This window comes from Convolutriloba macropyga, chromosome 7 (genome assembly GCF_964194025.1).
Source record: "Convolutriloba macropyga chromosome 7, txConMacr16.3, whole genome shotgun sequence".
Classification (NCBI taxonomy): Eukaryota; Metazoa; Xenacoelomorpha; order Acoela; family Convolutidae; genus Convolutriloba; species Convolutriloba macropyga.
In genome coordinates, this window is record NC_134474.1 from 45,966,319 (window position 1) to 45,993,224 (window position 26,906).

The 26,906-nt window shown below is 36.6% G+C and overlaps 1 protein-coding gene across 3 annotated transcripts in view; it reads right to left on the reverse strand.

Annotated features, from left to right (window-relative positions):
- Positions 1 to 1,555: 1,555 nt before the first annotated feature.
- LOC142342909 (coiled-coil domain-containing protein 112-like) overlaps positions 1,556 to 26,906 on the reverse strand; it is a 116,517-nt gene continuing 91,166 nt past the window's right edge. For 2 of the 3 annotated variants that reach the window (XM_075394576.1, XM_075394577.1), the window contains exons 7-9: positions 21,848 to 22,000; positions 10,038 to 10,192; positions 1,556 to 2,019 (exon numbers count right to left, since the gene is read on the reverse strand). In XM_075394576.1, the coding sequence (XP_075250691.1) occupies positions 1,872 to 2,019; positions 10,038 to 10,192; positions 21,848 to 22,000 (456 nt within the window). In that variant the 3' untranslated portion in view covers positions 1,556 to 1,871. Of the gene's footprint in view, positions 2,046 to 10,037; positions 10,193 to 21,847; positions 22,001 to 26,906 lie in introns of all 3 variants that reach the window. The other variant, XM_075394578.1, reaches the window with a different exon arrangement.

Below are 26,906 nucleotides of genomic sequence, written 5' to 3' on the forward strand. Positions count from 1 at the left end.
GAGAAAAAAGAGTAAGCCTGCTCCAAGAGCCTATCTATTAGTCACGAGAGAACAAAGCACACCGGAAATTGCCTTTTTTGATATCAGTTTCACTGATACTGAGACAAAATCTTACTGCATCAGAAACTCGGGATACATATTAGAGAGCTGAAGAGAAGCTAAAAAAATTATTTTTAAGAATGTCAGGAGACAAACATATTGCTTAATCCCCTTGGATATTGCTTAATCCCCCCAAGCTCCTCAGCGTTGATGGCAAGATCGCCCGAGAAAGCAAAAATTTCCTGCAACAACAAGCAGACAGATTTCCGTCAAAATAAGAGATCGTTATTCAACAATTATGAGCTGGTTTCGTTATTCAACAAATATGAGCTGGTTGAAACTAAGACTTTGTTTTGCAGTCCTGGGAGAATCAAACTTTTGTATAAAAGACAGGAGATGCAAACAAAGATCTTTAAATTTCAAAAATATCGAGTTTATTTCCTCAACAACGGCCGTTGAATTCAACATAAGCAACCTTGATCACTAGCCACTCAACGAGAGAAGGATTGCACCAAACCTTCATAATAAGTCGCCCAAAAACCGGGAAAATCCATTCAAGACGAACAGACAGGGCGATATTCCTGCAGAATGGTTGCTTAAATATTGGAGCGGACATAATACGTCACACAATGAGAGGGGACTCTATTGATTCATTTTTCTCGACTCACTCAATGAGAGGCAAGTTGAGTAACTTGCTTCAGAGTTAATTGAAAAAAGGAATCATTGATGAAATTATTGGACAGGAAGGACACATAAAGTCAATTAAAGGACTGTTAATTTAATTTAGAATCATGGCAGCAATTAACCAAGTAATGGTAAACAAAAACGTCAAAAAATGCTCTCGAATGACAAGCTGAGCAATTTAATTTAGGGGCTGTAGCCTAGATCAATTTTTCTTTATGGGTGCAAAAACAACACACAGAAGTCGGGTTCTGTGTGTCGAGTCCGACCCCCTGAGTCCGATTCCGTAACCTCACAGAGGCATTAACCACTCGGCTATCACGGCCTTGTCATCTTCTCTAACAATCGGTTTTGTATGAACAGCAAACTATTGTTTGGACTGAGAGCAATTGAACTCACTCAAAAACCATGAAGCAGTTTATGAAAAATACGCATGAGAAGTCAATGATTATTCTAGAACAAAAGTGCAAAAACGGTGAAGCAGAAAAATTTCATTAAAAAGATACACATGTTTACAATAATTGCTTCTCATTCGAGAGTAATTAACAAAGAAATTATTTTCTTTGCAAATTATAGCAAAGATTTTAGTGTCATCGATCATTCTAATTTCATTGTTGCACGCTCAATACAACTTTCCTATGTAAAATTTGAATTATTTTTCATTCACAGGCTGTACCAAAATAGTTGGTCCGGAAACTTCATATGTGATAGAACTCATAAATAAGTTGTGAAATTCTTACACAAACTCATTACAAAAACAGTTTTAATAATAAATAAAAGTACCTTGATTTTCCAGCTAAGTAGAATACAAATTCCTTAAACCTTAAAAACGGTGTTCACGAAAACCTCATTTGTTTTTCAAGACGTTGAGTAACTAAACACGAGCTCAATAATTTATTCAACAAGTCAATCAAATGTTCACACATAAATACAGACATAACACATATTTACAATATTTTAGGGGAGTTTGCTATTGATACAGCTGGTTATTAAAAACCAACAACTGACAACTAAAGAAAGGATTAAGTTTCTGCGCAGTATTGCTTGCGAGCACCGTTTATAGAAGTTTGAAACTATTCGGAGACGGATATTCACTTGCCAAAACAGTCCACATTTGACACCGGAAAGAATAACGGAGGTACTAGAAAATGTTACGACACATTGCTCCGCCACGAGGGTGTAGCCCTGTGTTGAATTCGGGATACCGCTAGTGCACCATTGAGTGAGCTTTTGTCAGCATTTTGCGATTCCTCATTTTCCCTCACACGCTTCGCCCATCCTTGCGTAGGTTGGAGGAGTCTAAACGGACAATCGTCTAAGCCAAGCTAAACATGCGCACAAACCATATTATAAGGCGACCCTGACGGAAAAATAATTCGCGCAAAATGCAAAAAAAAACGGTAAAGTTGGTAATAAAACAAACAACTAAGGTCGGACGAATTGCCTTCGAACAACAGGTACGGACTCTATGCTATTAACCTGCTTCAGTCCAGGGGAGAGGTGGCTTATGGTTGGCGGGGGTGGAGACAATAACATAACAGAGGGGCATCAAATCGACCACTCTTAGATTTAAATTTAAAGATTGAAACCAATTTTGGCGCACTTTTCAGTTGACTTTCAGTAGTAAACTGCCTCCAATTCAGTTCAGCTGCTCAAAATTGAACGTGAAAAAGAGCCATTTAGATCACTTAAAACACCATGGGTGACAAACGTAAAATCCTGGAAATCCGATTAGTCAAGCAAAAACAATCAATTAACCAATTTATTGATTGATGGGAATAAAACACTACCAATCCAACCCCTTCCTCTGAAAATTTTGTCAATGAATTCAATTGATGACCTAATAAGCGATGGATCAAGCGATGGGGGGGGGGGGGTAGGGTTGGGAAGGCTGGACGATGCAGGGATGCAAATCGCCAGGTTAAGATTAAAAATCGTCCCTCATAAACCATTAAGAATCTCCTATAAAATTGCGGCTTTAACCGTCCCTCAACCAACTCAGCTGTTCTTTCGCAATTTCTAAATTATGCGTCAGATCGGTTAGAGGTCAAATTTTGTCAATTTTCTGAAAACCCAGGGGCCGGGAAAATTCTTTCAAGGGTATTTCAAGTACGTTCTACGAGCAATAAAATCGGGGGCCATTTTTTTCAATTTTAAGTTTTTATAGATTAAGTTCATTCGCCAAGCTCTGGTAGCTTTGAGCGGTAACTTAGTCAAGCATTTACGGGTTTGTCATCTGACGGAGGCTTGGCTTTCAAAATTTTCATTTTTTAAACCCATACGATGGCCCCCGGTTTCATTGCTCGCAGAACGTACTTGAAATACCCTAAAACTGACAAAATTTGACCTCTAACAGATCTAACGCATAATTTAGAAATTGAGAGAAAACCGCAGAGACTGTTGAGGGACTGTCAAAGCCGCAATTTTTGTTTTATCATATGGCTTGATTTTAAAAAATGCATATGCTAGCTTCAGGATTGGTTTTTTTTGCTTGTAAAGAAAGCTACATAGAGACGCACTGTCTTCTAGCTTTACATTTTATCCGCTTTCTTTTGACAAAAAACTGAATCGCTTCAACGAGTATGTTATACTTAATCGTATTGAATAGTTTAGGATTCGCGTTGCGAATACTTGTCTCAAGAATGTGATAGGAATTGCTAGGCCAATACACAACTACTTGTGTATTACGAATTCTGATTATTGGAAGCGCGGTGCAAATCCGTTGCTAAGTTTAGCTTAAGGTTAAGAAGAGCGTTTGCAGAGTAACTTGAATTCAGATTGTCTAAATGAAATTATGATTACTTATGATAAACTAGTATGAACAAAATATGAAATAATTTAGTAGACTAACGGGAATATTAATATAGGTGAATAAATAGAAGTCATAACTTTTAGTTATAAAACACATGATATAATTATAGATATAGAGGATAAATAATTTAGTACACAGAGGTTTCGATATATAATAGGTATCCATACGTATCAAATTTCCCTCGTGACAAAAAAAATTCTAATGTATTTACAATTTTTTAGAATCAACACAAAACATGTAAACGAGTCGGATGAACATAACTTAACTCAAAGTTGTAGAAGTACTACGAATGTGAAATTTAAGAATAATCAACGATTAAAATTTAAGCATATGCGAGGCTTATAAGTCTGAGGACTTTCAATTGCACATGGGTTGTGTATGTTAATGAATGTAAATTATCACCACTTGACAGACAATTACAGCACATAAAATTCTCAATGTTTAATAATTTTGGAATCGTAAAGCGAATACACTTCAAAATTCTCAACATGGAAACTGCGTACATTAAACTGAATAATTTTAGCGCACACACAGTAATAAATGGATTCGCAGGGCGAATACTTGAATAAATGTAAGACTGACAATAGGAGAGCAAATGTAATAAATTAAAAACAAGGTTAACATTAATTTTAGATTAAAGAAGCGGAAACAAGACTAAATAAATGAATGTATTTTATGACAGTTTTGTTGAGTTTTTAGCTTAAATTTCATTTTCTGCATCCCAAACAGATAGTTCTCTCTCTTGTTCATATTCGTGATATCTAACTCTTGAATCTGGTGGCGAAACTTGGCCAATTTGAAATTCCGGTCTTGGGGGAGATGGGATTCTTGAATGTTCCGCACTTTGAATCATGGCTACTACTGTATTCGCGGTTGCTGCATCTTGCTTCTCTTTTTTCGATTTGCGTTTTTTCTGTTTGCCGGAACTGGTAGAGGTCAGAGAACTGGTAGGTGAAATATCCGCGTCTGTGAAGCCGTAAAATTGGGGCCGATTTCGTTTTCGGGTTCCTTGTTGTTTTTGCGGGTCGGGATGTGTGTCTTGAGTCTGCTGGTTTTGAGAAGAAGACATTTGCGGAGCGGGTACTATTGATATCAGTTGTTGTTCCTGAACTGTCGCGTTATCATTGTCGTTGATTGGAGCTGCATTTCGACGACGTTTGGGCTGTGGTTTTGTAGGTTTACGTACAGTGAGGGCTCTAGAAACGTTTGAGTTGACAGAGGAAACAACGGAAGTGGTGTCTCGATGTCGGTGTCGAATTTTGATTTCCCCTCGCTTTTGTTTTTTAATGTCGTTGCTGTGTTTGGCAATCTTTATTTCGGTTGTTTGTTCATAAGGCGCAGGACGCCTTTGTGCGTACGCCCAGAGATTTGTAGATCTTTCAGCCTTGGTGCCAAACTTTGCCAGATCACTATCTCTGACTTTGACTGGCGTTCGCCCCGGTTCGTTAATTATGGTTGTCGTGGGGGAGGATTTAGTGACGAATGAGCCGGGTTTTAAAACTTCGTAAAGCCCAGCAAGCTGTCGTTTCGCCCTCTTTTTGTTTGGCAGTTTTCGGGCTAGCTTCACACTTAATGATTTTTCCGTTCTTGGAATGGGGTTCGTGAGCTTGGGGTGGATTATGAACCGCGATTCCTTATCGTCTGAGTCTCGGTATCGGAGGCCTGCATCTTGTTGTGCCTTATTCATTGCTGTCTCAATTTCCAGATCGCTTCTCTCCGGATTGACCCATCCAGCATCATCGAGGTATTTGGCTACAGGAACTGTATCAGCATCAATATCTGTACACGGACCGCAATCTGATGCTTTGGCTAGAATCTCTCTATGCATATATGGCCACCATGCATACTGAGATAATGAAATCATGGCCCAACTACCAGGGTGGGTCATGTGTATGGATTCCAGTACCGCTTCCTTTATCGAATTGGGTATAGCGACGCGCTCATCCACACACAAGCAACCGGACCTCACGTGAAGGTCCTTCCAAAACGAATATATATAGGGGCTAACTTCCTTACAGCGGTTCTCGTCGTCTTGGAGGACACAATCTCTAATTTCCTTTAATACTGCGTCCTTACTTGTTAAGACGGCTAAGAAGGATTTTGTAAATTGTTGGTTTAAATTACTTTCAAAAATTTCCTCTTTGGACAATTCGATGTCTTGGATTTCGGGTGATGATGAAATTGGGGTGTGAATGTTAGGGCTCGTACTAGTTGTCGCTATAGGGGTTGATTGGGTGCGGAAAGTTACTTTGGGAGCAGTAGTAGGAGTTGGGGGGTTTGATTGAGGCACTTCTTTTGCGGACATTATTATGTGGTTCACTTTATTTTCTGCTTTTGCGGCTGAATTACAATTAAAATTATTTGACTGGATTTGTGATGCGGATGCAGTAGTGTTTTGAATCAATTGATTTGCAAGGCAATTAAAGTTAGAAATGAATTCAGAATTGTAATTGTTTACTTGTGCTCGAGGAATGAGTGGATTAATTGAGGCATTTGAATTATTCGTGCTAATTTTAGCAGGTTTGCAACCGTGGACGCGCGTCTTGTTTACTTGTTGGTTATAATTACTGGTTATGTGCCGCTTTTGGAAAGGAATTTTATTCGCGTGACTAAATAAAGATGTAATTGCGTCGCGAATACGGGAAATTGTTGCTACCATGAATTCCTCGTCGTATTGATTGACACTTTTAGCGTTTTGATTTGGTTGACGCGAAATATAATCAACTAAGCCCATTCTAGTGCCAGGAATATGTTCGATGTTAAAATCAAATGGTAACAAACGGTCAATCCATCGTGTTAATCTACTGTTGTAGGATTTATTAGAACGGTGTAATTTTAGGACTGAAAGAAGTGCTCTGTGGTCTGTTAAAACTGTGAAAGTCTTCCCAAATAGATAATATTTAAAATATTCAATGGCCCAAACCACCCCAAGTAATTCGAGTTCATTTATACTATAGCGTTCTTCATTGCTATTAAGAAAACGAGATGCAAAAGCTACTGTTTTCCACCCTTCACAATCTAATTGTTCAAGCGCAGCGCCTAAGCCTTGGCGGGATGCATCGCATTTGATTCGCGTTTCCAGTGTTGGATTAAAATGAGTGTTTTCTGTAGCATTTGCAATAACAGTTTTGATGTGTTCAAAATGTAATTGATGATTTTCATTCCAAATAAATTTTTCGTTTTTCTTTAATAAGGGCCGAAGAGGATGGCATATTTTGGCAAGATTGGGTATAAATTTGCTTAAATGATGAACACTACCTAAGAATGACCGTAATTGTTTCAATGTTTTTGGAGCTTTGATTTCCGCAATTGCCGCTGTTTTAGATTCTATAGGTTTAACACCACTTTGTGAGAATGTGAAACCAAGCCAATTTATTTGATGTTTTGCGAAATGACATTTGCTTAAATTAATTCGAAGGTTATCTGCTTCGAGTTTTTGGAGGCATTTGTACACGTATTTGAGGTGCGATTCCTTGGTGCCTTTGCTAACTACAATTATGTCATCCAGAAAACAGTATGTGTTAGTCAGCCCAACCAATGTGTAATCCATTGCCTTTTAAAACTCGGCCGGCATATCCGTAAGGCCATAAAATCCCGTTTTAAAACGATATGTACCAGTTGCATCGCCGCAAATGATATTAAAATTACAATGACGTGCGGTATCCGGATGCAGTTTTAATTGACTATAGGCATATTTTAGATCAATCGTTGAAAAATAGACATTATCTCCCAGATTTGAATTATTAATATGTTGGAGATTGAGTCGATAAGACTATCTATATTTGGCATTTGATACTTGTTTTTGTGGATCGCTTTATTTAATTTTTTCGAATCAAGAGCTAACTTTACAGATTTGTCCTTTTTGACCGTAATTACAATGGGAGAAATGTAGTTTTATCCGAACATTCTTGTAGTTTTTCGATGTGTCCTTGTTCAGAAAGTTTCTTTAGCTCAGCAGATACTTTGTCTAATAAGTTTATAGGAACACGACGGCCTTTTTGGTGTGATGGGGTATAATGTTTGTGGAATTTTGAACGAACTGTATGTACTTTGGACTTACCAATTCTGGAGATTAGGTCGGGATAATCAATAGCAATCTGTTTTTTGATTGGGCAATATTCTTGATCTACCTGATTGATTGTTACATGGTTACTTGATTGATGTATTGAGAGTCCAAGAGCTGGAAACAAATCTCTACCCAATAGAGAACGATGTCCGTCTGCCACTACTTGAATTTCTATTGGATTTGCGTACCAATTGCTGCTTTGAATTGAAGTTTGAAAAATGCCCACCGTATGAATAGGTTCGTTTGAAAATGTTTTCAATTGTTTAGGATTCGCTTCGCGTATCCACTTCGATTTTGAGTCATGGGAAATGATGGAGTTTGCCAAGGATTCGTTTATTATTGTGCATACGCTGCCCGAATCCACCAAAACATTTGTTGATGTATTACCGAAAATTACAGGAAGATTGATTGCATCCACTGAAGTTGTAGAATCTGTTGAAGATACTACTGCTACACAATTATCTTCATCTGAAGAATAGTTTGACTCCAAATCAGGATCAAAATTAGCCGAAATTTGATTGACATCTTCATTTTGATCATCTTTTTCTACGTTATTGACCCGCGGTTTAGGTTTTGGGTAGGAATTGGGATCTTTAGGTTTGCGGCAAACCTTTGCGAAGTGGTTTTCAATACCACAGTTATTGCATCTTTTTCCCCGAGCGGGACATTTATTCCGGTGGTCAGAGGTCCAATTAGATCCACAGAAATGACAGGTTGTTGGCTTTTTCCGTGCTGTTGTATTCATATTGGAGAAAGGGGTAGCATTTGCGATGCGCATCCGTTGTTCTTGGTTAACAGTTGAATGTGACTCGGTTTTACTTGCATTCATTTTTAGTTGGTTGAGCGTACCCATCTCGATGTTAATTGCTATTGCCAATGCTTTTTTCCGGGTCTACTGTTTCTTTAAGGAGCTCCTTTTGAATGTCTTCATTTTGCATGTTCGCGATAAAGACATCCCGGATGATAGTGTCTCCTTTATCTCCTAGGTCACAGTTTTCCGAAAGTTCTTTGAGATGTCCATAGAACTTCTCAATAGGCTCTCCCTTTTGCTGTTTTCGGGTGAGGAAGAGGTATCTATCGAAGGTTATATTGTGGATCCGAATGAAAGTTGTATTGAGAACATCCCAAAGATCCTTCGTTGAAATTGTTTCAAGGTTGACGGTCGAATTCTTTGAGTTGAATACGCGCCGACCTTCCATGCCTAAGCTCAAGTACATCAAAGAAGATGCTTTCCGATCACATAGCTTCCACGGTTTATCACCGCAAAGTATGCCAACTGCTGTAACACGTTGACATTGATTCTTCCACGCTGTTTTTGCTTGCTCATTGCGGGTACGTCGATCTCGCTCTGATTGTGCCGTCGGGTTGTCAACTGCATCTTCATATGCTGGTTCAGGAGGTAAGAGGACATGTTCTGGAGGGTCCAATAAGAGGAGGTCCACTTCAATTCCTTCTCGGGCGAGAATTGCGAGTTTCAATTATATTCTCCAAAACTCCCAGCGAATTGGGGGTTCTAGTGTCGCCTTTTCCCAAAAGGGTTGAATTCCAAGTGGGGATTTGCCGCTGTCCTTTGTCGCTGACTGCGCCATGTTATACTTAATCGTATTGAATAGTTTAGGATTCGCGTTGCGAATACTTGTCTCAAGAATGTGATAGGAATTGCTAGGCCAATACACAACTACTTGTGTATTACGAATTCTGATTATTGGAAGCGCGGTGCGAATCCGTTGCTAAGTTTAGCTTAAGGTTAAGAAGAGCGTTTGCAGAGTAACTTGAATTCAGATTGTCTAAATGAAATTATGATTACTTATGATAAACTAGTATGAACAAAATATGAAATAATTTAGTAGACTAACGGGAATATTAATATAGGTGAATAAATAGAAGTCATAACTTTTAGTTATAAAACACATGATATAATTATAGATATAGAGGATAAATAATTTAGTACACATAGAGGTTTCGATATATAATAGGTATCCATACGTATCACAGAGTAAAAAAAATTAAGAAAACAGTCAGATAAAATTTGGCATAAAAACGACTACAATTATTGCTTCAAACTTCGTCCCAGATAAATTAATTACAAAAAAGAGAATAAGTAGGCTGACCCCCCTTAAAGGGATTCTAATCCCTCAATATTGCGGTGAACTTAATTAATGCTTCCTAGCCAATTTTGCTGAGCAACACAGACTTGTAAAGAATGAGGACAATCAAAAGTTTGTCGTGTTTCTCTCAACGAAAAGACAGATTGACCAGACGCTTAAACGCTCAATCAAACTTGGAACCAACAGGAACCAAACAATTGCCGCAAAGGAGGGATTAGGAGCAATTAATGAGAGGAAAAGTTGCACGTTCACTTCAGAGCACTAAGAATTTGCTCTTTTTCCAGCGTCGCCGCTCTAACCAGTTTTCAGGGGAATTATTAGAGATGCTCACCTATTTGGATCGCGAGTTACATTAGCCTCCACTGCTTTCTTCCTTATTTGGACATATTTGGCCTTCTCGGCCAATGCGAACTCCTGTAGTTTCTTGTGCTCCTTCTTCTCTTCAGCGTGTGCCAACGCCTTCTTCGTACTTTGGATTCGCTTCTCCTAAATCAAACGATATTTGTCCCGTCCCCTTTTAGTGGCTGTGGTGATGGTGGCTTGGGGGGGGGCCGTTTCTGCTCAACTTGCTTTTTTGCACAGTCAATTCAGGCCGACCGATATATTTATCGTAGAGTTATGAGTGGCTTTTTTTTGAGGTTTTGTCTTTTTCGTGGATATATCGAGGTTTTCAAATTTTGTGAACATTTTTTTTCACATTAATGACCGTCTTCTAACATTTTTTGGTCAATTATGATACTATTTACAATTCCATGTTTAAGTTCACGTGCAGTTAATTGAGTTGTTTTCGCTTGCCCTTTTGCTCGGCTGAGTACTTACCGGTAAGGTATACTATAGAAGATACATGTGATTTAATGATGCATGGATACTGTTGTCTGAATTGGTCTCTCGGCAATTAACGATTTGAATTAACACAGTTTTCATTTTTAAAAAATTGCAAATATTGGCCGTTTTTTTATTGAGTTGTATAATAGTTTTTCGTATTGATTCCTGTTCATTTTTTCGCAAAAATCAATGTTTTCTGTAGTTTTATCACCGCGTTTGTGGCTATTTTCGTCTTCAAGGCGTTTAAATTCATTAATTTAAATAATCATTGGTAAAAGAAGCATAAATGGATTTTGTTCAGTAGAGAGCTTATCGTAGATACGTAAATGAAGCTGTTTAATTTCGCAAAAATTTAGATTATTTTTGAGTTTTGACTATAGTTGGTTCTCTTTCTACTGTCTTGTCACTTCTGCCAAATCCGATTGGATTTCTAAGGCAGCAGCAATGAAATTTCTGTCCATTTAACAGCCAACGGTTTCTTAAACTTTTGAGATTTTTGTTAAAATTAAACCCCTCACTATTGTTTTTTTTGTCGGGTTAAATCTCATTTGTTGACACAATTCTTCTGTCAAATTGACAATTGTTAAAACTGATCTCATTAACACGAAGTTCTAGCTGTTTCTTACTGAAGCAAATGTGCATATATTTAGTTGTTTTAATTTTCTTATTTTTGTTTTACTTCGATTTCCGTTGAAATGAGGGTGAAATTTTGGTGAATTGCAGTAATTGCTGTTTTTTTATTGAACTCGCTTTGTTTAAACGAAAACGAGGCTCAAGAGCCTTCGGATTAAAACCCATCCAAATTAAATTTTGATTTCAATTTTTATACAACTTTGAATGAAAGGCCAACTAAATTTCAACATTTGATTTCTCTGAATCTCAATTCTCGTAAATTTGCTGTTATTCACTTGCATTGAGGGTAGTTTTGGTCAAATTTTCGCTTCGTGAATTGCTTTTTCACATACTTGGTATTTTTCAAACAGTTTGATTTTGGTCAAACTTCCTTTTAACTGTCCATTTTACTTATCCAGTTTTCCAAAAACGCATATTTTACATTTTTAATGGTGTAAATTGATTTTACAACAGCTTTTTACAACAGCTTTTCCAGAAAAAGTTCTCCTTTTTCAGTATTTTTTAATGTATTTCTTCAAAATGACCACCGTCTCATGCCTTATCTCGTGATCATTGAGATCGCATGACCTCATTTTAAATTTCATCTGATTAGGCATTCTCGAATTACATTCGAATGACTGCAGAGACTCCACTTGACACAATTACATAAGAGTTGACTTCGTGCCTATCGTTTTGTTTCTGTGGTTTCCATTCAAGTGAAATAAAGACTTTTGACGTGATTGATATTAGCCCCTTTTTTATAAACGTCTCAGATTTTACCAAAATTTCAATAGCAAAATTTTCACTAGCTTTTTTTTTGTATTGAAGGTAATCTATCTCTGCTTCAATTGGTACGCAAAGAAGCAGAAAGTATGGATGAGCTGAGTCGGAATATTGTGCCAACGCAGATTAGCGAGAATCCTTTCCCACATTCAAGCCACTTTAGCCTACTTGTTGTGATAAACTTATTAAATAGCTTCAGATACAGCTTGAGACCTGGGCTCCTACACCATGGTTAACCTTCAAAGCGCTACTGATCAACCGGGTATTGACAACCCAAGCCTGGCAAATATATTGTATATTGTGAACAGTGAGATGACTGCCCTCAAGAAAGACATTCCAAGAAAAGATGAAGACATCGTGTATCTCACCAACTGTATAGAGGACCTTTCCGAAAGAGTGCCACAATTAGAGCGCTACAGTAGAAAAGACTGTCTTATATTCAACAATTTTCCCTATGATCCGATATCTAACAAGACGCTGCAGGACCACCTCATCGATTTCCTCAACGACATCTTCAACTCAAATATCCCGCCGGAAAATCTCAAAACCTGTCATTGCCTCAAGAGTGGAGTAGAAGGGCAGTGCTCGGTGATTGTTAAAATTGTTTATTTCGCTGACAAAAACTTTTTGTGGAGATCCCAATCATTTCTCTATGGAGTTAGGAACAGACGAAACCAACAGTTTATAAGCATGAAAGAGTGCCTCCCTGAAAAAGACAGGGAAATTCTAAAGTATGCTGTAACCGAGAAACATCTCAAAGTTTCTTCTAATAATTGTGCTGTGAAAGTTGAAGTCACGAACAACGAAGGGAGACGAAAGTTTGTGGAGGTACAAACGAAAAATGACGTCAATAGATTTGAAAACGTGGCAACTAAGAAGAGGACTCGAAAACAAGTAAACTCTGTGCCGTCACAACCAATGGAAGTAAATGCTTTGGGCAATCCGAAAGTGCAGTCAAACAGCTTCACTGCTTCAAGCCTTCAACTACCACCCCATTACCAACTATCATCAACCAATAATCGGTATTAAGAGAGCAAGAGAGCCTACTCCGGCAGAGGACCGGTATGAGCAGCTACTCCAGGACCTAAGGGAAAAAGTATCAGACCCCGAAACATTGAAAGACTTTGTGCTGGGTATGGTAGGAAACTCTTCAAATCCTAGAAGTTGCGCTGTAGATAATGAACATATCTCATACAATGATACTTTTCGTGCTGAAATCTCTTAAGGTGCTACATATTAACACGCGTTCTCTCAGAAAACACTATAATGAACTAGAGGCACTTATACTAAGTCAGCAACAATCTCCAGAAATCTTAGCTGTTACTGAAACATGGTTAAATCCTAATGATGAACCTAACTGCTTCGCTCTTCCAAATTACAAAGTGTTTAACAAAGCTAGAGACACTCGTGGGGGAGGCGTAATGATACAGTGTTTGAAGTGTGTCTCTGTTATTGATGAACTTGACTCTCCGTTTGAAGAATGCCTTTTCCTAAAGGTCAAATACCATGGTAATATATTTTTGATAGCTGTGGTTTATAATCCACCGAGAATAAATAAACTGCTTTTTATCTATAAACTTGATCAATTTTTGGAAAGTTTATCGAAGGGTTTGCCTGTCTTGATCATGGGAGACATCAAGATAGACGTACTAAAGCAAAACGATGCAACTCTAAGATATCTAGCAACTATAGAAGCAAACGGATGCAACTTTTTAAACAACAAGATAACTCGTCCTGCCTCAAACGGAGGGACATGCTTAGATCATGCTATCTGCAAAAATTTTGATTTAGCGATGATCTCTTTATGGATTATAGTGATCATTTCCCTGTGCTTTTCCAAGCGGATCTCAGATCAAAGAACCATCCTTCCAGTAAATATATTACTTTCAGAGACACCAGTTATCTAAAATCAAAAGAAAGCATCAATTCCCTTTGCGAGTGCCTTGTTCAAGTTCTAAAAACAAAGAAACAACTAGTTTTGGGACTTTTCATTCCAATTTCATCGAAGTTTTAAACAAATATGCGCCGATAAAACGCGTGGCTCCATCAAAGGTTTTCTCCCGACCATAATACTTAACTAACAGGATAATTAATTTAATAAACAAGCGAAACCAAGTGCACCGTAAATGGAAAAATAGCAAAAACCCACAGTATCTCCAAATCTTTAAAGAATTAAGAGTACGTGTAGAAAATGAACAAAAAAAATCGAAGAAAAATTTCTATTTCTCTAAATTCAATAAATGTATTGGTGATACAAAACAAATATATAAACTCTTGAATGACTTGAGAGGTAAGAGTACTGATGCTCGTCGAATTGATCATCTCTGCTTAAAGACAGGCACAGTATAATCAATGAAGACATCCAGATTGCTGAAAAATTCAATGCGCATTTCTCTAATATTGCGGAGACATTGCATGGCACTATAAAAGAATCAAATGTCAGTCCTACAGAGTTGTTAGAGTGTACTGGATTTTAAAGATCATTCAAGATCATTTTCAAGATCATTCAAGATCTCGATAACAAAACCTCATCTGGTGCTGATCACGTAAGCAATTAAATCGTTAAAAGCTGTTACCGGCAAAAAGCGCCTGTTTTGTCTGGTGTTATCAACAGTTCATTCTAAACAGGTATTTTCCCATCAGAGTTGAAGCAATCAATTATAATACCACTTCACAAAGGTGATGATTGCAAAAGCGATCTAAATAATTATCGTCCCATTTCTCTTCTCATGGTTTTCAGCAAAGTGTTTGAAAGAGCAATGTACAACAGAGTATACTCATTTGTCGAAAGTTTTGATCTTTTCCATAAAAAGCAGTTTGGGTTTCGAAAAAAGCATTTGACAGTCGACGCTATTGCAGAAATCACGGAAAAGGTAAGAGAAAACTATCAATCGAATCACAAGATTACTTTATTTTTGGATTTATCAAAAGCCTTCGATTGCATCGATCACGCCATTTTGTTGAAGAAGCTAGATTTCATTGGTATCAGAGGACGATGCAAAGAATGGATGAGCAGTTACTTAAAAGATAGAATGCAATTTGCTTCCTGCAATGGCGTTTATTCTGACCAGAAACCAATTAATTGTGGGATACCCCAAGGGTCAGTATTAGGTCCTCTTCTTTTTCTGCTCTACGTAAACGATTTACCGCTTGTTTGTAATTCCAGTGAAGTTTTCAGTTTGCTGATGACACAAACGTGACTGCCATCAAGTGCTCCCATGAAGAACTAACGGCAGACATCAAATCTGTGTCCAATTGGCTCGATAGCAACAAGCTTAAACTAAATATTAAAAAAAACAACACAGGTCAACATATCACTAGGAAGTGCCTCTAGTTCACCCCTTGTTCTAAACGGTGTTGAAGGGAAAATAGAAAACTCATGTCGTTATTTATGCGTAATCATTGACAATAAAATATCATTCAAGCAGCATGTAAATTGCATTATCAATAAACTCAGTAGACAATGTGGAATACTGTGTAAGTTAAGACACTATGTTCCCCGAATGCTTTTACTACAGTACTATCAAATGAAAATAAAGCCAATAATTCAATATGGCCTTTTAGTATATGGCTGTACATCTTATAGAGCCCTTGTTCCTATTGAAGATATGCAAAGAAAAATTATGCGTATAATTCATTTTAAATCTTTCAAAGAGAGCGTTACCAAGATAATGCTGGAAACTAACACCCTGACAGTTCATGAACTTTATGTTTACGAGTTAGTTAAGTTTTTTTTTCCGATCTATCCTCAAGATGCACGCAGAAAATTTTCTTAATAATTTATTTTCTTTTGAAAAAACAAGCATTTATTCAACCAAAAGGTCAACTAAAAACTACCTAAGTGTTCCAATGACAAAAAATAAACTACAGCGCTGCTCCATAAAGTATCGTGGAAGTAAACTGTATAACCTTTTTGCATGAAAATTCCAACATCGACGGTGACGACCTTACAAATCAAAACTTTTCGTCGACTGTTCATAGGATTAAAGATAATTATATTTTAGGAAATCAAGAGCTGTCAAGGGAAGTCTTCGGTCTGTAGTCGTAGAAATAATCATTAGCCATTATTCAGTTATCTATCATAGTTTCTAAGACCCTTTCTTCCTTAAAATATAATTAATCGAAAAGTTTTTGGGCTAATTGTTGGGAATCCTGTTATCCTTGATGCGTGCTTTGCAAATGAAGATGATCTTAACAAAATATAGTTGCGGTGCCTTTCTGCAGTCAAAATTTGATTTTTCTAAGTTATAAAGATGTTTTTAGGAGTTTTTGTCTTCTAATATGCAATTTTGTCAACAATTCCCTTTTTTCCTCTCCTTATTACTGAACGAAGTTTGTGTGTTCTCTTAAGTCAGCTCTTAAATACCATAGAAGCAGGAAAACAGAAATGAGTTATAATATTTTTAAATTTTGAATGAATCACATTTTGTTTTGGAAAATCCAGTTTTTTTTTAAAAAAAAATGAATAATGTTTTAATAACATTTCTCGTCAATGATGAAATTAAAAATGTTTCGCGTTCTTCTGGGCACGCTGTGAAGGTGAAGTAGGTCGAACGACCTCGTTGCGTGTCCTATCATTGCTTTAAGTTCAATATACTCTACTGATTGTGCTATTTTATTTAATTTTTGTTATTTTGTATTTATTATATTTATTTATACTTTGCAAGCGAGGATAAATTAACTCTCTTAACTCCCTCACTTGGGCGGCAAAGAATTGACAGAATTTGTCGCGTACATTCGAAGTGAGATGTAACAATTACCGACCTTGAAAAACCAAAGGCTAGAAAAAGCTGCTAAATAGACTTACGTGCTGTACGATATATACCAACAGATACAATTTAGTTGACGGAATTCCTTAGGCAGCATTAAAAACTTCAAGTTTTTAAAGTTTTTCAACAAAATTCAAAATGCTTTCTTTATTTTGGTCCTCCGATTCATTATTAAATGTCATCATTATATACAGCACTCATTTCTTGACCTATAAAGAAACTAGAGTAACCTTGACTGCCCTTAAAATCATTTTCAAAAGTCATCTAAGGAGTGTTATAAATGATAAAACAAATTTATCACCCAATTCAGCGCAAAAATTATTTCTGATCAGTTCAAGATTTGACGTCACTCATATAAAAGCAGAAAGATAGCAATACAAAGAGTGGCAGAATCGACTCAAAGCTTTGCTCAAGGCGCGAGAGGGGGAGCGAGGGGGTGGGGGAGTGTGCGAGGTTGCCGGTTCAGTGGTTGAGGGGTACAACTCTAACAAACGCCCATCACATCGCAAGTTAAGAGTCTCTTTATGTTTCTTAAATTTTTTCGGTGAATGGAACACTTAGATACTTAGAGACAATTGAGCCTAATACGCACATCAAAATCAAAACAGGAAAAAATTAGACAAAAAAGACAGAAATTGTTCCTAAGTGTCAAAAAGTGTTCGAGTTCGGCGTACAGTTTAACTGTACTGTGTTCTAACGGTGGAAGGCTCTCAGAAAATTGCATGCCCTACGTGCTTTATCTATTTATCCCGTATTCGAGGACAAAAAGCGCCAGACAAAAAATGAAGACAAAAATAGCAAAAATGGAGACAAAAAAATTTAATTAAAAAATAGCACAAAGGTAATTCAATTGCTACAAACCTTGTTTGAGAGCAATTAAAAGGTCAAAAGTACTTTTATTACCATTCAAATCTGGTGTTATCCAAAAACTACCAGCAATACGACACTGCAACCAAAAAAATTCGCGGACCGTAAAAACTTTTAAAAAAATGCCTAAAAGTGCAAACTGACAAAAAAAGCTCCTAAATTTCATCCCAAATACCAATATAAGCTTTAAATGGTCATAACGCTGCCAAACGTACTATTACCTCTTAAATAGTACCAAATAGAATTGGTCCTCTAAAGTTCAATCTTCAACAAAGCAGTCAAATATCCCGCAGATATCCAGAATCGACGTGCTTGACGCACATCAGGATTGAAACAGAAAAAGAAAATATCCCAGCAGATTGCCGCAAAATAGCCACCGTTGATTCCCATAACCACAACACAATTGTGATTGAAAGAGAAAAAAACATGAAAAAAATGATTTTTTACACAAACAATTTTAAAGTACAAACTATTTTGATGTCATTTTGGAGCTGATCATACCCCTGTTTCAAAGGGAGACGACACAAGGGCTAGTATCAATACCAGTAAGCATTACAGATGGTAACTAAGATGACATCTAAAAATGGGCTTTATGGGTTTATCCCGTTTCCATTTCTGATTTCGTTTTTTTGATACTAACTCTATTCATTTTGAATTGCTTTGCTGAGCAATTGCTGTGTAAAAACACTTTTAGCAGAATGAGAGAAGAGTGAAATTAGCCCAGAGAAGTCAAAAAGAGTTCACGCAAAATGTTGAACAAGCTGTGAACTAAGGTAAAGCGACAAAACTTTATTCGACGAATAAAAAGGAGCGCTATAATAGCCGGCTGAGCAGCTGAGGCGGCTATTAAAGAGAAAAAAATGACAACAATTTTAAGTGTCAAATACTTTTCGCATTTGGTAAGCAGGTAACATAACTGTACTGTATTTTAACAGTGCATGACTCTCAGTGAACTTAATGCCCTCCGGATTTTACTTGTTATCCCACTTTTTAAGGACAAAAAGTCGGGCGAAGCGTCTGACGAAAAAATTTTCATGCAAAATACAGCAAAAAAATAGCAATATGAGAAAACATAGCCGGCAGATTGCCGGAATAGCTGCGAAAGAAGAGATCTGCGTGCCATATAATAGAGATAGAAACAGATACAAATCTAAATTGAAAAAATAGACACCGCTCAAAAAACAAGGCTAAAAAACATTCAGCGATAAAGTAATAAAGCTCGTTAATATTCATTCCACAGAAGCCTCTTATTAGGGACCTTTACTGCACAAAGGAGTTCCTTTGACCTTGAACAAATTCAAATTAAACTTAAGTTTTAAAGTGCAAAAGTCATTTTATTGATTGAGGTAAGTCACGTATGATCAAAATCTAATCAAGCAAATAACCTTAAAACTTTTGCTAAGGCGAGTGAGAAATGACGACACGTGCGCAAATTCCGTTAGTGAGAGGAAGAAGTCATTCAGAAAATTTGACTTTTTCACCTTTGCTGTGTGAACAAGTGTAAAACGAAAAAAAGGCGTCAGACGACGAAAGGTGCGAGAGGGGGAGCGAGGGCGTGGGAGAGTGTGCGAGGTTGCCGGTGGAATGGCGTGGATTGGGGTAGGGTCAGTGGTTGAGGAGTACAACTCTAAGAAACGCCCATCACATCGCCAGTTAAGGGTCTCTTTATGTTTCTTAAATTTTTTCGGTGAATGGAACACTTAGATACTTAGAGACTATTGAGCCTAATACGCACATCAAAATTAGAACAGAAAAAGAAAAATTTAGACAAAAAAGACAGAAATTGTTTCTAAGTGTCAAAAAGTGTTCGAGTTCGGCGTACAGTTTAACTCTACTGTGTTCTAACGGTGGAAGGCTCTCAGAAAATTGCATGCCCTACGTGCTTTATCTATTTATCCCGTATTCGAGGACAAAAAGTGCCAGACAAAAAATGAAGACAAAAATAGCAAAAATCGAGACAAAAAAATTTAATTAAAAACTAGCAAAAAGCTAATGCAATTGCTACAAACCTTGTTTGAGAGCATTTAAAAGCTCGAAAGTACTTTTATTACCATTCAAATCTGATGTTATCCAAAAAATACCACCAATACGACACTGCAACGAAAAAAATTCGCGGACCGTAAAAACTTGAAAAAAGATAGATCTAAATTGAAAAAAATAGACGCCGCTCAAAAAACTAGGCTAAAAAACATTCAGCGATAAATTAATAAAGCTCGTTAATATTCATTCCACAGAAGCCTCTTATTTGGGACCTTTACTGCACAAATGAGTTCCTTTGACCTTAAACAAATTCAAAATAAACTTAAGTTTTAAAGTGCAAAAGTCATTTTATTGAGTGAGGTAAGTCACGTATGATCAAAATCTAATCAAGCAAATAACCTTGAAGCTTTTGCTAAAGCGAGTGCGAAATGACGTCACGCGCGCAAATTCCGTTAGTGAGAGGAAGAAGTCATTCAGAAAATTTGACTTTTTCATTTTTGCTGTGTGAACAAATGTAAAACGAAAAAAGGCGTCAGACGACGAAACAAAAAAACCAAGAGCACCGCAATATAGCTTCGCTCAACTTACAGCTTCGCAGCTATAAAAACTCAAAACTTCTAATATACGCTCCCATAAACATACAATTACCTGTTAATATATGAACCAAGCCCATCTGGCCCTACAAAGTTCCATCTTAAACACAGCAGGCAAAAATTAGGAAAATAGCGTCCATTGACCCTCTTGACGCACATCGGGATTGAGAAATAAAACATACCCGGCAGATTGCCGGAAAATAGCCGCCGTTGATTCCAATAAGCATGATTGGGATTGAAGGAATATATATCGAAAAAAAAAAGATTTTTGTACAAAAACATTTTTTAAGTCCGATTTATTTTGATGGCATTTCGTAAATGAACATACTTCTGTTAGTTAGAGGGAGGTTATAGGGGCTACTATCAATACCAATAAGCATTAGAGAGAGGTAACTAATACTTATAGGAACGACGTTCAAATAGCGGGCATCTAAAATTGGGCTTTATGGGTTTATCCCGTTTCTATTTCTGGCTTCAATTTTTATACTGACTCTGTTCATTTTGAATTGCTTCGCTGAGCAACTGATGTTCAAAATCACTTTTAGCAGAAAAAGAGAAGAGAGAAACTAGCCTAGAGAAGTCAAAAAGATTTCACGCAAAATGTTGAAAAAGCGGCAAAATGAGGTAAAGCGAAACATTTTTTTGTTTGACGAATTAAAAAAAAATAGGAGCGCTATAATAGCCGGCTGAGAAGATGAGGGCGGCTATTAACAAGAGATAAATGACAGAAATTGTTTCTAAGTGCCAAAAAGTGCTGTAAATTGGTTAGCAGTTTCAGTTAGATTTGAAAAATTATACTGAAATCAACTTCCAAACTAAAGGCTATTCAGCTTTATAATACCAGCTAGCAATCTTTCTAATGATCTTTGATGACAGAATACATTTAATGATCGCGCTTTATCGGTTTATACCGTTTCTTTTAATTTTGCTCTTTTGACCTTTACCGTATAGTCTACATTGCGTAATACAATGAGTGATATAATCCAAAATCCATTCAGTTGAAACAGTGAGGGAATTCAGACGTCAAACGTGAAACTATTTGAAACGAAAAACGTGATCAAAAAAGTAAAACAAACTAAAAATAAGAAGAGTGCCAAAAAATAGCCGTTGAGAGGCTAATGGCGGCTATTGAAAACTTTTCTGAATATACCTCGCGCAAACGACAATTTTATCACGGCTACTTTTTTGCGAGCTCGCTCACAATATTGTATAAAAAAAACAACTGAATTTCTCTCTTCTTTTGACTTTTATTCAACAGGGTGCAGTGAGGGGGGTTTTCAATAATTGCTTCAAACATTGTTCGAGAGCAACTATTATTAAGCACATGAGAATTCAATGGGTTAATAGTTAATAAAATTCGCATGTCAATGGGTTTTGTTTATTCTTTCAATTCTATCTACATTATTTTGGACGTCATTCGACAGGAAAGATATTGACCAGTTTCCCGATGCTACCTTTTGCTACGTTAAAGCAATATACTCATTCGATGAAATGATACTAAAAAAGTATGAATAATGACTTCGTGAACTTTCAGTATTTTCAAATTTGGGCAGGTAACGCGTGTTAGGCAAGGTTAAGTGATTCCTGCTTAACAGCTCGAAACGCTACGTGTTTTCGATGAACGCCAGCAGGAGTTCCATGAATTGAAATAGAGTCACGTAGCGTAACCTGTATACCGACACACGCAATTCTCCAATTAACTTACTACTCACCCTTAGCTCAGCCTTTCTCAAGTGTTCTCTCTCCAGCTCATCTGCCAACTGTTTGAGACGTTCTATCTCGTCCTCCCGAGACTTCTTCCTTTTCATCTCATCAATCTGCGCCTTCACCTCTTTCTGCCTGGCCAGCTGCTGCCTCTCTTTTTCCTGAAAATCTTTTTGTTTTTGTAGTATTTATGAGGATATATCCAGCTAATAAACGCGAAAGATTTCAGAGCTTTAGTTACTTACCATAAAGTGAAATGTTGACCTGAGGGGAGAGTAAGAGGGGGCATAAATGTAAGGTTCCACAGAAAAGTAAGGGGCGTCAAAAAGAGGGCTTTTATTCAATCCTAGCAAACTTGCGATATGCACCTTGAATGTATGCCTCCATAGCCGTTTCGTTACATCACACAATTAGAAATCAGAACACTCAACATCTACTTAGTGCCATCGTGCTTTACCAATTCAATGCGATCATCTGCACAAAAGTCAAATCGGTCAACCGACAAAATCTCACAAAAAGGACCAAAAGAATCAAATTATTGCTACAAACTTTGCTTGACAGCAAATGAAACCAGTTAATTGAAGCCGAAATTTCACAGTCGATGCTCCAATTCAATTTTTTAGAAAGTAAGACTTTCCAGGTAATCTATATGCTCAAGCAAACTCTTTTGACCTTCAATTAATGTTCGTATTGCCATAAAGTTTAAGCCGTGAGAGGAACAATCAGTATATTTTGCATGATTCGCGTGTACTGTCCACAACTTTTATCGCAAAATAGTCCTAAAAACTAACATCACATGGTAGCAAATAACTTCGTTAAGCGAAAAATTAATTGATATGTAGACATAATTATTTAACATAGCCGGCAGATTGCCGGAATAGCTGCGAAAGAATAGACCTGCGTGCCATATAATAGAGATAGAAACAGATACAGATCTAAATTGAAAAAAAATTGACGCCGCTCAAAAAACTAGGCTAAAAACATTCAGCAATAAATTAATACAGCTTGTTAAAATTCATTCCACAGAAGCCTCTTATTAGGGACCTTTACTGCACATAGGAGTTCCTTTGACCTTAAACAAATTCAAATTAAACTTAAGTTTTAAAGTGCAAAAGTCATTTTATTGAGTGAGGTAAGTCATGTATGATCAAAATCTAATCACGCAAATAACCTAAAATCTTTCGCAAAAGCGAGTGAGAAATGACGTCACGCGCGCAAATGCCGTTAATGAGAAGAAGTCATTCAGAAAATTTGACTTTTTCAGCTTTGCGATGTGAACAAATGTAAAACGAAAAAAGAGCGTCAGACGACGAAACAAAAAAAAACCAAGAGCACCGCAATATAGCTACGCTCAGCTTACAGCTTCGCAGCAATAAAAAGACTGCTTTGAGTTTTTTCAAAGCGTGATTATAAATTTGCACTAAAAATAATGCATATTTGCGAGACGATCACAATCACTCGCTAATGCAACGCAACTATTAAACATAGCCGGTAAATTGCCAGAAAATAGCCGCCGTTGACCCGCTTGACGCACATTGGGATTGAAACAGACGACAAAAGATAAGAGATAGAAATTTTTCAAAGTGATCTTATTTTGGTGTGTAAATTCTGCATATTCGGTTAAAACCTAAAGTTAAACTTAATTCAGCTTCTAAACTGAAGGCTATTAAGCATAATACTAATGCCACCTAGCTTTAATGAACTTTGATAACCTAATGCATTATGACTTAATGAACGGGCTTTATATGTTTATCCCGTTTCTTTGATTTTGTTCCTTTGACTTTGACCGTATTCACTACATTACGTAATTCAATACATGAAAGAGTTTCAAATCCATCCAGCCGAAACAGTGAGTGAAGTAAGACAGAAGTCAAGCGTGAAAATCGTGACTTATATAAAACGAAAAAAGTAAAGTTAATTAAAAAAAACAGAGGGTCAAAACCTGAATTACAATCCTAAGAATTGATTTAGCTTTGACCTGATAAACAATTATGCCGTGTTACATGTCCATTGAGGACAATTAGTTCTGACAAAATTGCGATTAAGCAATTTGACAACAAGACCAAAAAAACAAGCAAGACTAAAACACCCAATCTAATTTATAAAGACATGGCCAAACACAAAAAAAAGACTTCTATGAACTTATGCCACAAATTAAATTCCCTTGTTTCTCATTATCAACCAATGAAACCTGTCATTAATGAGGTTAATTGATAAGACAGCAATAAGTTCAATAAATACCTCCAAAACACAATAATAGTTTTCAAAACCGGGCAGCGTATAAGTTAATGAAAGCAATAGCTAAGAATTGGAAAGATTTCAAACAAAAAGAAAAACTTTTTTAGAAACCAATGAACGCAGCAGTTATAAATGAGACTAAGGTAAAAAGATAATAAAGTTAGCAACAAAAACTCGCAAAACTCAAACATTGCCGGCAGATTGCCGGAAAATAGCCGCCGTTGACGGGCTAGACGCACATCGGGATTGAAAAAGAAAAAAATGGAGATAGAAAATGACAAAATTTTTTCCTAAGTTGCAAAAATTGTTCTAATTCAGTGTGAAGTGTCAGTTAGATTCTTAACCTATATATGCTTCAGCTTCTAAACTAAAAGGTATTAAGCCTAATACTAATATCAGCTAGCAACTGCTCTAATGAACTTTGATAACCTAATTCTCAATGACTTAATGAACGGCCTTTATCGGTTTATCCCGTCGTCTTTTGACATTGACCGTATTCACTATATTTCGTAATTCAAAACATGAAAGAATTTCAAATCCATCCAGCTCAAAGAGTGAGTGAAGTAAGAGAGAAGTCCAGCGTGAAAATCGTGCCTGATGTAAAACGGAAAAAGTAAAGCTTATTCAGATAAACAGAGGGACAAGTCGTGAATTACAATCCTAAGAATTGATTTAGCTTTGACCTGATAAATAATTATGCCGTGTTACATATCCAATGAGGACAATTAGTTTTGACACAATTGCGATTAAGCAATTTGATCACAAGAACAGAAAAAACAAGCAAGACTAAAAAACCAAATCTAATTTTTTAAAGACATGGTCAAAAACAAAAAACAACTTCTATGAACTTATGCCACTAATTAAATTCCCTTGTTTTGCATTATCAACCAATGAAACCTGTCTTTAATGAGGTTAATTGATAAGGCAGCAATAAGTTAAATAAATAACTGCAAAACACACCAAATAGTTTTTGAAACCGGGCAGCGTATAAGTCAAAGAAAGCAATCGCTAAGAAGTGGAAAGATTTTAAACAAAAAGAAAAACTTTTTTAGAAACCAATGAACGCAGTTATTAATGAGACAGAGATAAAAGATAATAAAGATAGCAACAAAAACTCGCAAAACTCAAACATAGCCGGCAGATTGCCGGAAAATGGCCGCCGTTGACGCGCTAGCCGTAATTCGGGATTGAAAAAGAAAGAAAAGATAGAAAAAGACAAAATTTTTCCTAAGTTGCAAAAATTGTTCTAATTCAGTGTGAAGTGTCAATTAGATTCTTAACCTATACTTACTTAAGCTTCTAAACTAAAAAGTATTAAGCCTAATACTAATATCAGCTAGCAACCGCTCTAATGAACTTTGGTAACCTAATTCTCAATGACTTAATGACCGGCCTTTATCGGTTTATCCCGTCGTCTCTTTTGACATTGACCGTATTCACTATATTGCGTAATTCAAAACATGAAAGAATTTCAAATCCATCCAGCTGAAACAGTGAGTGAAGTAAGACAGAAGTCAAGCGTGAAAATCGTGACTGATGTAAAACGAAAAAGTAAAGCTAATTAAAGAAAAACAGGGGGACAAGTCCTGAATTACAATCCTAAGAATTGAATGAGCATGGACCTGCCATTAGGCAATTTGACTACATGAACAAAAAAAACAAGCAAGACTAAAAAACCAAATCTAATTTTTTAAAGACATGGTCAAAAACAAAAAACAACTTCTATAAACTTATGCCACTAATTAAATTCCCTTGTTTTCCCATTATCAACCAATGAAACCTGTTATTAATGAGGTTAATTGATAAGACAGCAATAAGTTCAATAAACACCTGCAAAACTCAATAATAGTTTTTAAAACCGGGCAGCGTATAAGTCAAAGAAAGCAATCGCTAAGAATTGGAAAGATTTTAAACAGAAAGAAAAACTTTTTTAGAAACCAATGAACGCAGCAGTTATAAATGAGACCAAGATAAAAGATAATAAACTTAGCAACGAAAACTCGCAAAACTCAAACATATCCTGAAGATTGCTGAAAACTAGCCGCCGTTGACGGGCTAGACGCACATCGGGATTGAAAAAGAAAAAAAATGAAGAGATAGAAAATGACAAAATTTCCTAAGTTGCAAAAATTGTTCTAATTCAGTGTGAAGTGTCAGTTAGATTCTTAACCTATACTTACATCAGCTTTTAAACTAAAAGGTATTAAGCCTAATACAAATATCAGCTAGCAACCGCTCTAATGAATTTTGATAACCTAATTCTCAATGACTTAATGACCGGCCTTTATCGGTTTATCCCGTCGTCTCTTTTGACATTGACCGTATTCACTATATTGCGTAATTCAAAACATGAAAGAATTTCAAATCCATCCAGCTCAAACAGTGAGTGAAGCAAGACAGAAGTCCAGCGTGAAAATCGTGACTGATGTAAAACAAAAAAAGTGAAGCTAATTTAAAAAAACAGAGGAACAAGTCCTGAATTACAATCCTAAGAATTGATTGAGCTTTGACCTGATAAAAAATTATGCCGTGTTACATGTCCAATGAGAACAATTAGTTTTGACACAATCGCCAATAGGCAATTTGTCTACACGAACAGAAAAACAAGCAAGACTAAAAAACCAAATCTTATTTTTAAAGACATGGTCAAAAACAAAAAACGACTTCTATGAACTTATGCAAATAATTAAATTCCCTTGTTTCCCATTATCAACCAATGAAATCTGTCATTAATGAGGTTAATTGATAAGACAGCAATTAGTTCAATAAATACCTGCAAAACTCACTAATAGTTTTCAAAAGGGGCAGCGTATAAGTCAAAAAAGCAAT